The following is a 12,428-nucleotide window of genomic DNA, read 5'->3' as shown; positions in this document are numbered from 1 at the left end:
TGAATATATTGTCCTGTCCATTGGAAATGTACAACTTGAGCAAATTAAATATGTAAGCGGTTTTATCTGTTCATCTCTCCCTTCTCTACCCAGTGCTACTTGACTTAAAGACATGAAATATAATGTATTATTCAGTAATAATTAGCACATTATATGTTGATGTATAATTTTTTGCACTAGAGAGTGAAAAAATGTACTTCAGTTCATATACATGTACCAACCCCGAATACTAACCACATTTTCTCATTGAATTCAGAAATAGGAAGAGATGGAGACCACTCTGATCAAGTTTCAGCCAGTTTGAGCAGTTCAGTGAGGGGGCCGGCCGAATGTGTCACAGTTTCCATTTTCCATTTACCTCTGACACTTAATCAGAGGCATCAAAAGGGCTGCATGAGCAATCAAGCTGAATACAATGAAAGCATTTTTTTTTTTTTTTTTTTTTTTTTTGCTGAAATGCTGTGGGTTAAAAAAAAAAAAAAAAAGAACTCAAGAGAGCAGACTTCAAAAACTCATTTCAGGGTTTCTAGATGCACTATGTACTTAGGACCGTAATAAGATGTGTTATGCACTTAACATGGGTGTCCTCACCTGCAGTATTTTGGCACTGACAGGAGAAATGTATCCTCAGAAGCACCAGATTAGGAATTCAGTGTATACACCTCACGCATTGTCCAAATAATCTGTCTTTCTTCAGTTGATTAATCAAGTCCCATAGTACGGAAGCTGTTGGGAGAGGGACCTCTCGTGAACCCTCTCCCAAGAACTGGCCGAGTGTTATGCAAGTCAGGACGAGGCCTCATTCTTCACATTCAGTTATGGCCGACGTGCCTCAGGGGAAGTTCTTTGTTTGGTCCAACCCCGTCGTCTTTCTTCTCCCTGCGTCACACAGATAGCGTTGTTTAGATATCCGATGCACAGGGAGGAATGGACAGTCTACACCACCCGATGCCAGAGGAGTTTTAACAGTGCATACTTGGCCTAGCTCTCTTTGTTGGGTTTCCATTCACCCATGACCAGATATTGGCACACAGCCAATTTTAAATGTTCAAAAACCTGTGGAAGAGTGTTCAATTAAGTATTGTGCAAAAGTACTGTAGCAGAGTACCAGAGATCTCTAACTGCGGTGTGTTCAACACGCCACTCCATACATAGGAGCACATGCGAAAGAAGACCAAGAAGCATGTAGCGTTAAAAATATAATGATAAAAAGAACACAAATTGTTATGCATTTAAACTCAGGAAATGGAACAGAACTTTGTGTGCCCAAACTGAGTGCAGTCTCGTTGTGTTCCCTCCTCTGATGACATCAGTGGCAAGCCAGCAGGCCACACCACTGAATTTACATAACCTCAAGAGACGCTGTAAACAAAACTGAAACAAGCAAAGGACCCTTTCAATGGCCACTGACCACAGCTGAACTTTCTACTGAAGTAAATGTGCTTTCACGTCACGGCTGTTCAGACACCACAGAACATTGCTACTTTGGGAGAAGAGAAACAATAACAATCAAGCCACTTGTTGCAAAAAAACAACTTTTTATTTTCTTTTAACAAAGCCCAATACAGGTGTGAAGCAGTTTTAAAACAGGGGAACACTGATTAAATCTTGATCAACACATCTGCAACTTCCATCATCTCACGGTTACCTGTCTGATCAGGCCACCTAGTCCTGATCTTTTGTTCATCTATCTTCAGCTTTTTTTTTATCGTTTAGTCATTATTTTGAAAAAATCAAAGCCTCAAAATAGTGCTGGTTTTCACAGGGACAGTGATTGAGGAACCAAAGACAACACATTGGAAAAATCAAGTGAAACAAACAAGACCATGGGCCAGAAACTCTAGGAGCTTGCACAGACCAGTACCTCCCTAAGGGGCACATGCGGACATTTACCTGGGGTCATATCCATGGTCTGAGTTCATGAGCTCCAGAAAGAAATCGGTTTAGTTGTATTCCATTTAGAAATGCCCAGTGCACCTGGTGCTGGCATCACTTTAGCTGTAATGAAAAGGTCATCTCCGCCAAAGTGAAGCGTACATTGTGAGCATTTGGCACGGTTGCACTGGTTTTGATGCACAGGCCTGATTTTGTGTAGCAAAAGCCTTGAGTTGACAAAAAAAGAACTGGTCTGTCATCGGTGTCATACCACAGCATGTATATAACCCTTAATCTTTCCATTGCACTGCTGTAAGTGACATGTGCGCTTATATAGTTTAGCCGTAGGACAATTCCACAGCCCATTTGGGGCAACATAAGCTCAGAGGTCATACACTTACAAAGAAAAAAATGACTGTAAACAGAGTTTACACCAGGGACATCGTTATTCACATTCATGTTGCACCACTTGCAAATGCCTACCTTTTTTTTCTTTTCTTTTTTTTTTCCTTTCAGGTTATAATTTTGGTACCACCTTTCTGACGGTTATATGACATTTATGCATAGCACCTCTTTAGTCCTTGGACCCATTCCTATCAGGATGTCAAAAGGGCTTGGCTGCACAAAGATTACTCTGCATACAGGACGCAGCTAGGCGTTTAAAGATTAGAACTAAATATGGACGTGACAAAATGTTACATTTTCCAAAAGGAAAGGGAATTGAAAATATACTAGTACTTAAAAAAAATCTCTAATAGAGGTACAACATAAATGGTTAGGTTCAAAACAGCTGACCAGGGATGTAATTTAAAACGTATCTAAATTATTTTAAGGCAAACACACCTTTCAACAAAAAATGAGAATATAATCATTTTGGAGGATAACAATTACCTTGGGAGTCAACATCAATCTATAGCATAAAATGCTTGTTTTCATTCGTGCTTGCCACATTTTTACAGAGCACAGGGCTGAAATGTCAAGAGCACCAAGTACAAAGCAAGACTGCTTGGAAAATTCACAGGGCGTCATAATGATTTCATATTTGCATCAAGTCTCAGCAATATTCCTCTTCCAATCACTGAGCTGTGGTGCAGTATTAACCTCAATCCATTCTATGAGCCACAGCTGTACTGTACGCAATAAATTGAGATTTTGTCAAAATGGAAAGAAATGATACAAGAAATGACAATTATGGAAATGAAAATACAGCAGTGGTGAAAAGATGTACTACTAGAAACAAGTATTCGTTTGGCAGCTAAATTGAATTTGGTACTTTATTCTTCTCAGAGTAACAGAGCTACTATTTATTGGCATAGCATGGATATTTATTTTAGCATCAAAATTGAGGACTAAGAGACATGAATTGTTTTATTCATGTAAACACTCATAAGGAATTTTCTGATACAGAAAAAATACTATGTGAACTAGGAATGAGAAAGGTAACATTTTTCATCTCATAACTGATCATTTCAATTACATTTTGCGGCATTCCAACACACCAAGTTTCTTTACTCGCGTGAAAAAAATACTTATTACAAAATAAAAAATTATACGGTCTTTCCTGTGGACATAGGTCTAAATGCATGTGAACACCAGGGTACTTCATAGGTTAGACATGCCCCCAACTGATTACTATAGCCATCTATAATCTACATCTAAGAATTCTCCAATAACCCTCTGTAGAGTGCTCTAGTTTCAGGAATTGATCTTTGATAAAAACAGTAGGGGTGGCTCTTTTGAAATATGTTTCCATTTATTGATTGAAGCAGCTTTTAAATTCTCAATAGGCTCTGCCTAAGAGAAATGAGTTTGAAGTAAAAACTTTAAAACTAATAAAACTTTATTATATATATATTTTTTACAGTGGAGTTCAGACCAGTTGCTGAAAAAAAAAAAACAAGTATACTTTTTAAAACTGTGATGCCGGTTAATTTCCTGGCATTTGACACAAAATAGCCTCTTGGACACTGATGAAACGAAAATGTTTCAAGCAATAAAACAAGCTTATATTATGTGTAGCTACATGTGGAAAAAATGCTTTGAGAAAGTAAGGGAGATATAGATTTGCATAGCAGAACTGGCATTAAATCTGAAAATAAACTGAATATTTTTGGTTTTGAACTATAAGTAATGACGTTATATGGATTATGTGTGTGTACCGTGTGCATTTCTAATCCTGCCACTGTTAGATTTGCTTGTCCACAGTTCAGAACAAGTTCAAGTCTGAGTCTGCATTATAATGCTTTCGGGGGTGGGGAAGGTATCTTGCCATGAGTGTTTTCTTTCCAAAGAAAGTCTTTTCCAGAGAATCTTATTCTGTCTGTAAAAAGAAAAAAGTGCCATCTTGCTACATTAATCCAAGTTTTGTTAATGGACGATTAACAGAACTGTATCGACCATCCCCGCCCTACCCCGTTTTGGTCGCACATGCACTCATACACATCCGTACACTGACGCACACACGCTTGGAGGGACGAGAGAAACAAAAACAACGATGGGAGGAGGGAAGAAACAAAACTGTACAAAAAAAAAAAACTGCGTTTGATCAGCGTTTGACATTCCAGCTGGTAAAGCTTTGAAAAGAACAAGCACCAAGAAGAAAAGGCCTCTTATGTCCTCCGCTTTGGGAGATAGTTCAGCAGTTTCCCATTGATTTGTGTGCTTCGTCCAGTAAAAGCACACGAGAAAGAAAACTACATTCACTGCTCCACGTTGTCCAGAGTCCGCTGCTGAAATGTTCTCCAGGTGAGTCTGTGAAAATACAAAATGGAGCCTGCCGTGGTTTCCTCCAGCGCGAAACGAGGCGTTTCCGTTTGCAGAGAGGCCCCTCTCAGTCTCCTGAGTCCCAGGGTCCTTTCTTTGTGTCTCTCTACACCATCGCAGGTCTCACCGCCTCTGCGCGTAGACTGGGTAAGCTAGCGTGACATTCAAAGAGTCGTTGTGCTGTACAAGTGATGTGTGCTGGTAGTGCAGGACCAATTCTTTCAGCGAGCTGTACAGGTTGTAGGGCTCGGCGAATCCGTACCCCGTCGGCGTCTTGTTGATGACGCAGTGCTTCACCTCGCCGTCCACACTGCAGGGGAGAGGAGAAAGGAAGGTCAGGAGAACACACGGCAGAAAAAGACCCATGTGGATCTGTCCCGCCCTGAGAGTACGCTTGAGCCGTTTGGCACTGTAGCGTGGGTGACGTGGGTGAAATGGGTATGCGAGCCGTGGGGAATATACGTACACTACGCTGCAGGCGTAGCAGCCCGCCTTGCTGCTGTCCCGCACCAGGAATGTCCCGTCCCTCTTCCCCCGGAGCAGGGACTCCGCCTGGGTCCGGTTGATGTTGCCCAGCTTCCAGGCCCGCTCGTCATGGTGCGGGAGGTCCTCGTCGTCTTCCACCATGGAGTACTGACTGCAAGGGGGGCAGAGAGAGACGGAGAGGGTGAGACGGGGGTCTGGGGTCACAGGGGATGATGGGGGGGGGGGGGGGAGCGGCGGTAGGAGAGACACTTACTCTTCCGTGTTCTCGTTCTTGATTCCCAGCCACTCGTTGAGTTTCTTCTGCCGGACTCCTTTCTGGGTCAGCCACCTGTCACATAGGAGAAAGAGAGAGAGGGGGGTCTTAGACAATGTAGGGAGGGAGGGGGGGGTCGTCACCTTGGAACCCTGGGTAGGGAGCAGCAAGACATGGGGGAGAGACACTCACATGAGATATTGGTCTCTGGTCTTGCGGAGCTGGATGAGGTCAGGCTTGATGCTGTTCATCCTCTTGTCGATCTCCCTGTAGTCGGCCGCCTGCTTCTTCAGGTCCTCCTCCAGCCGGCGCTTGCTGTCCACGATCTCGCTGATGCGCGACTTGAGCTTCTCGTAGTTCACCATGATCCTGGGAGGGGGAAAGACAGGACATTTCGTTATCATTTCGGATTTAATTTGTTCTCCGCAGGAGCGTGGGATGAATATAGTCATTTTTCAGCAGCGCGAAGGGGGGGGGCAAGTTACCTCTGGATCTCCTTCTCGTTTCCCTCCCTCCTGAACTTCTCGATGTACTCCTTGCTGTACCGCTCTTGTGTTTGGCACTGCTCCTCGAATATTTTGATAGTCTCATTGAAAGCTTCGATGGCCGTCCTCTTCATTTGGATTTCCTACGGGAGCCGAGAGCAGAAGTTAAGAGACCCAATTAAACATCGTACCCAGGCTTCAACGCAAGCGCCCACTTAAACGGGCCCGCTCCAGCCGTGGGTCCAGCTCGGACCCGGGACACACCTGTGAGGTTCTGGTGTACTCCTCGTACAGCCTGTCGTACTCTTTATTCTTCTCCTGGTACTGCAGGTGGTACTCCTGCAGCTTCTTCCCCACTGCCTCGATGTTGTCTTCTTTCACCACCTGATCCTGAGGGCAGGGGGGGGGGGTAAAGGGCACGTTGAAGCTTCAAATCCACTACCGGTCCACTTGCGCACATCAACCCTGCTGCAGAATGTGAGTGGGGTGTTTGAAGAGGAGGTGCGCGTGTACCTGCTGGTGTTTGGATACGGGGTACTGGAGCTTTACGTCCAGCTTGGGGTTGTACTGGGCCAGGGACTCGTGTCTGTAGTGGTTAATGAGCTCCACCACCGAGTTGAAGGTCAGTGGGTCTGAGAAACCATACTTCCCGTCCCGATGAAAAATTTTAATGAGCTTGTTGTTGCCTCCTTTCCTGTAAAGATTGAGAAGAACCGACTTTAGTAAACCTGGAAATAAGTGGAAAGTGATTGTCCAACTAAGGAAAGTATTACTGAGGGGAGAAAATGATTCAATCGTACCTCAAAGTGAGCGTGTAGTCTCCGTGCATTTTTGTGGAGGCGTCGCGGACCAGGAACGTACCATCAGCTGTGTCTCTCAGCTTCTCATTCACCTCCTCCCTGCAGGATGAATTCAGACGTTCAGTTTGTGGCGCACACCTGACGCAAGGCCTTCAAATACGACCCTGAGCCCATGCAAAGATAAAGTCCACTTCCCAGTCAGACAAGGCCTTTTCTGCACGTATACCACACTTTAGCAATATTTAACCTCATGTGAAACCAAAACTATCCACGTGCATTTATTAACCAAGATGAACACGACCAGCTGAATGAGCATATTATTGCACAAAACTGAGTCTTACTGTGTGCTATTTTTGTTTGGCCCACATCCTCGCTCTGATCATAGCCTGTATTAAAATGTGTGTCTTCCTCATTAATACGCAGGAAACAAACTGTAATGCGAGCCCTGCTAACCACTTCCCCCCTGAGACACATTTGTCTTCATTTAAGAGCTTCAGTGTGGTCTGACGCGGTTCCAACAGGAACGCCCTAACAACGCAAACGCCCCCACACCTCCCCCTGTCCCCCTGCATTCTGGTGGCACATTACTCATGGCTGAGGGGTTCAAACGACCAGCACCCCCCAACCCCCCTCCCGATGACCGGTTCTGCCACACGACTGTCCACCCCAACCCACCCCACCCCCAACCCCACAGCCAGCTGAGATGCTGCGACAGATGCAGAGAGAGCGAGCGAGCGAGAGAGAGAGACACAGAAAGAGGCAGAGAGAGAGAGCGAGAGAGAGACACAGACACAGAAAGAGACAAAGAGAGAGTGAGAGTGGTGGGCTGTACTTGCCTGGAGATGTCTCCCCAGTACCACTCGGCGTCCTGCAGAGCCATGTTGTTGTTCATACCGTTGTTGGTGACGGGGACGGGTTTGGGTGGTTTAGGAGGCAGTGCTGTAGCGGGGAAGAGAGAGATGCAACCCGGTCAATCCAAGCGCACTGCTGCTTCAGCATGACTCATTCGCACAATTATATGCAGTTTAAATATAAGCACATTACATAAATCAACAACTGACGACTGAAACTGGCCACAGATCTGACATTCAGCGCACTGTCCAATGCACCTGCGTCTCAACGTAAAGGTGCAGGCTAAAGCAAGGGCGGAAATCACTTTCTCGGTGATTCTAGAGGAAACCTCCTTTAGAAACACTGCTTCTAAGAACCCGCCAACGGAAAGCAGTTTCCGACTGTTCACTGGAGGATGCCCGTCTCAAACAGCAGAGAGAGTCCTTATCTCATCTTAAAATCAAACATGAGCAGCAGTTCTGGAGGAGCCCTCCCTCTTTCTCAGTACTCCTCCTGCTCCTCTCCCACCTCCTCCCCCCTGACTGAGCAGGCTGTGAAAGACTGAGTCAGAGGGAAAGCGTTTTCATTCAGTAAAAAAAAAAAAGAAAAGAAAAAAAGACCATTCTTTCACAATCCCGGGCGCGATGCCGCTGTAAATCACAATGAGGAATAAGCCCCATCTGCCGTCGGGTTAGAGCTTTACCGCTGACACTCTGCAGCACAATTGTGCAGTGTCATTAAATAAATAATAATAATAATAATAATAATAATAGGATTTTTTTTTTTCTTTCCTTTTTTACTATTATTATCATCAACAACCCTGGCATGAGTGGACAAAGACTGAACGCCGTTTCCAGCCGGCCCAAGTCCCCAAAATCTAAAAGCTGAAGCAAGACAGTTTATGTTAAAACATTTTTTAAAAGCGTACCCAAAAGCAGCACTCTGTGTGGGTGTCATCATGAAGCCTACCTTCTCTGGCACAGCACAGGACAGCTAGCGCTCAGCCAGCGCTCAGGCATACAGCATTATCACTAGCGCTCAGCCAGCGCTCAGGCATACAGCATTATCACTGAGCCTGTCAGCCCCGCGGCTGCTACCTGCAGGGCCCGCTAGCTCTGCTCAAACGCACGGCTATTTTTAACCAAGAGAAAAAAAGCACCCGCCTTTGTCTGCTGTAAGTCACAGCGTTATCGGAGAGGCTGACGCACACAGATGCACGTACACGCACGCGTACACGCACGCGCGCACACACACACGCGCACACACGCGCACACAGCCAAGCTGTGCTTTTCATCTGCTTCAAAATAATCTCACATAACCTGTGCGTGCATAACTACACACACACACACACACACACACACACATACACACACATACACACACATACACACACATACACACCAACTTTGCAATACCTGAACCTAAGTCCAAAGTCACATATACCTCAGTCCTTGCATGCAAACCACAGCCACCCAACCTGCACAGAACAGAGCCCTGCTTCATTACACACAGCTCCCTGGACAGACCAAACTCCATCGATACACCCCAGAGCCACTGACCCAGCTGTCAGCAGCCACCAAGAGCAGCAATGCAGTCCTAAATGCAGGGTCCATCTCTACTGTATGTAAAACTACAAGACCAGCACTCAGATACAACAGAACTGCAGTCCTACCTGGAGGGTCCATCTCTATGTAAAAGAGCAGCTCTGTGCCAAATCCCAGCTCAGATCTAATACACTCCGTGTCCAGGTCCTCCATCTTTAGCACCGTGTTATACATTGGTGTGAGGGGGTCAGAACTCCGTATCCGTTCAATAAGGCGCCTTGAGCAGACCAGAAGCCCCGTTTCTTTGTATGGCCGTCTTGGAATTCATTTTAAAAGCTTGAGAGGAGAGCTCGGTAATGCGTTACATCACTTACCTCGGCCAATCACGCGGCGGGATTGTCACCAGACCACTCCTGCCTCAGCGAGTGCTCCTGCATCTTTCATTTCCTCTGAGCAATGATGTCATTTTGAAAGCTCACTGGCATTTTCCCTCCTCCTGCTGCGCGCTCTCTCTCTCTCTCTCTCCCCCTCTATGGCTCTCTCCCTCTCTCTCCCTCTCCGCCTCGTCTATCCGCGCTCATAGACCAGCGTTAGCCCGGCAGGCTGGTAAATATAACTTATGCACATCGACTGTTCAGCATCGAGGGGGAAATAAATCAGAAAGGAGGGGGGAGGGATAAAAATCTCCTTTGGCTCAGAGAAGGTTCAGCCACCTCTCTCCCTCTCTCTCCCTCTCTCTCCCCTCATGCGAGCGCTCCGGTCCTGCAGGTTGCGCCTGTTCTGTCCGTCCCACAGCTGGCACTGGGACAACAGCGTCTGAGCTTGTGGGGCACGTAGGCTGCTACGTGTACCGCGCACAGGGTTAGTGCTAAAGCCCTGAAATGCTACTGTAATCCCCCAGTGTTACACTACGCAAATAGCCACGGTTCCCAGCGGATTTGAAACGGGCAATGGGGACGCCTTTATCATCCTGCTCAGGACACTCCTTTTACACTTTACACTCCATTTTTTTTAACTTATATATCCAATAGGACAATAAAATTTTAGGACTTTAGAACTTGCTGATAAAATGGATAAATCTGAAATAAAACACCCAGGAACGCACAGGAACACTGCCAGTATACCACTAGCTCACAATAGCCCTCAAATTGTTCTCTACATTAAAAAAATAAAAAGCATGTCATCTTCATGTCCTGGTATAATGATTTTAAGGATGCCAAAATGCTTCTCAATCAAAAAAAAAGCCTTACTCAAGCCTTTAAAAATCCTCTGAAAGTCCACCAATAAAGTGCTTAACATAAATACTATGTTTCTGTAGCACACTCAGAAAAAATCACCACAGACCCTGGCCCTCCCCACGTTTCCAGCATGTAAAGACAGTTCTGTGGCCACATTAGCACACACACGCACACAAAGAGGAGAGAGTGAATCTGTAGAGGCAGGGTGAAATACAGGCCTCTGTCAGCACCCCCTCCTCCTCCCCTATCCCCCTGAGTAACAAGGTAGGTCAGGAATCTGAAATTCCCCAGCCGAGCTCGGGCAAACCTGTTCCCCGACAGCTCCCGTGGCCAGATCAGTCACGGAAAACCATTCCGTCTCGCTCCCCCGCACGATAGCCGCGCCGCCGACAGTTATTTTCAGACAGTTATTTTCCATCTGCCCTGCACCTCCACCGGCTCAAACTCCGGCTACAGAAAAAGGGGACGCTGATCCGGCCCGCTCGGACCTGCCATTCACACCGGCACAGCCTCCGTGCGCGTACTTACACTGCACGTTGTGCATCCTCCGCCGCTCTTCACAGCAAAAACGACACAAAACCAAAAAAACGCCAAATCTAATCCGGCAAAAACGTGTAAACGTTCCTTCAGAGAGGCACGAAAATCAATCCCAGAGATGTTCTTGATATCCTTGTCCTCAAAAGTAGTCCCATTTCAAGTTTACGGTCTCTCCCTTTTCCCCCCCTCGGTTCTTGAAAGGTGACTGCGGTCCTTCTTATTAAAGGCCGGTAATCCGCGGGAGCAGCAGGTGCTGTATACAGTGCACTGGAAGCCCAGCTTGTTGGGTGAAGGATATAAAGGTGCCCTGGCTGGTTAATGATCACGGGACTGACCCTTGCGTCTGGCCTGCCGCTGCTGCAGGTCTGTGTGTCTCGGCTGTTCCTGAGGCAGCCTGGTCTTATGATTAACTCGCACAGGTTCAAATATTTGCTGAGCTGGGCACTTTGGGTTTGGAGAGGTGGGCGCGGCCGTGGCAGTGTCTGAGGGAGGGGGGGGGGGGGGGGGGGCGGGCTGAAGCGCTCTGAAGTGAGAGCTGTCGTCGGCTAACAAGTGCTCACTGTGAAGCAGACGTTTAGATTTCCAGCCAACCAAATCCAAGAGGGGCTCTTTGAAACGTTCTTTAAATAGCCCCCCTGTAACTGGGAGCAGACACACACACGCGCTCACACGTACACAGACACATACACACACGCACATACATGGAGGCCGTGTGTGTGCGAGTCCTCAGACGTCGCATTTTTTGAAGTAACTCAAAGTCAGAGCGATCAGCTCCGACCTGGAGCGCAGGAAGGAAGTTGGCTGGTTCAGCAGAACACAGAATCAAAGCCTGCCTTGTGACTAGGCTCACCTCAGCCTGCAGGTGCGAATTACTGACAGCTGAGCTCGGCCCATGCCGGGGGGAGGACACTATAAATAGGTCCTAACAGGTAATAAAACGTTTAAACCGCCACAGGTCGAGCGCGGGCCCCCCAAGCAGCCCAAAGGAGGCTCTTTAACTCCAACTGTAAAAGCACAACCCGGCCACGCCTGCACACACATTTTCTTTTTTCGTTTTTTTTTTTTTTGGGCTGTCTAAGTATCTGAAAGCCTAGTCTGATATTTTTGTGTGTTCATAGGTGCTGTGAGACAGTGCTTTTACTATGACACAAAGACAAACCAAAACCCGGTTTTTGTCAAGTCTGAATGCATCTCCATGCATACCCGGCCGCATGAAATGTAGGTCAGGCCCAAACGAGGCCGGCTTAGGGCGGAAACAGCGCTCACCACCCGAAGCCTTGACGCATGACTCTGAGCTGCTTCATACCGTGTCGCCACAGAAGAAAGTTCCCCTCACACAGGGGTGAGATGGCATATCTTCTCATTTATATATTCTGAAATTAAATGCTATTCTCCAGGTTGAGATTTTAGTCACAAAGGTTTTTTATTTGATTTTAAATTAGTGACAACGATTTGTTAATGAGGCCCAATGATTTCACTCTGAAGTTCACATTCAGCATAAGGAACAGCCATGTGTAAACGGTTGACATTGGGCTAAAACTCCAAACGAACCAAAAAGCAAAGATCTGGCACGTATTCGACAGGAACAGCTATTGTGTTGCCATGGCGCCCATCTC

General features: G+C 46.5%; 1 protein-coding gene across 6 annotated transcripts in view; it reads right to left on the bottom strand.

The window, feature by feature from the left end:
* Positions 1-1,518: 1,518 nt before the first annotated feature.
* pik3r1 (phosphoinositide-3-kinase, regulatory subunit 1 (alpha)) overlaps positions 1,519-12,428 on the bottom strand; it is a 32,292-nt gene continuing 21,382 nt past the window's right edge. Inside the window, exons 1-10 of one of the 6 annotated variants that reach the window (XM_061262285.1) lie at positions 10,804-11,194; positions 7,495-7,601; positions 6,663-6,757; positions 6,376-6,556; positions 6,127-6,252; positions 5,863-6,005; positions 5,570-5,746; positions 5,378-5,452; positions 5,105-5,275; positions 1,519-4,948 (exon numbers count right to left, since the gene is read on the bottom strand). In XM_061262285.1, the coding sequence (XP_061118269.1) occupies positions 4,762-4,948; positions 5,105-5,275; positions 5,378-5,452; positions 5,570-5,746; positions 5,863-6,005; positions 6,127-6,252; positions 6,376-6,556; positions 6,663-6,757; positions 7,495-7,601; positions 10,804-10,819 (1,278 nt within the window). In that variant the 5' untranslated portion in view covers positions 10,820-11,194 and the 3' untranslated portion in view covers positions 1,519-4,761. Of the gene's footprint in view, positions 4,949-5,104; positions 5,276-5,377; positions 5,453-5,569; positions 5,747-5,862; positions 6,006-6,126; positions 6,253-6,375; positions 6,557-6,662; positions 6,758-7,494; positions 7,602-8,421; positions 8,622-9,165; positions 9,332-9,411; positions 9,967-10,803; positions 11,195-12,428 lie in introns of those variants that run through there. The other 5 variants (XM_061262288.1, XM_061262284.1, XM_061262289.1 and 2 more) reach the window with 5 other exon arrangements.

The sequence above is a fragment of the Conger conger genome, chromosome 12 (genome assembly GCF_963514075.1).
Source record: "Conger conger chromosome 12, fConCon1.1, whole genome shotgun sequence".
Lineage (NCBI taxonomy): Eukaryota > Metazoa > Chordata > Actinopteri > Anguilliformes > Congridae > Conger > Conger conger.
The sequence above is the reverse complement of the archived record's forward strand: the minus strand, read 5'-3'. Positions and strand labels throughout refer to the sequence as shown.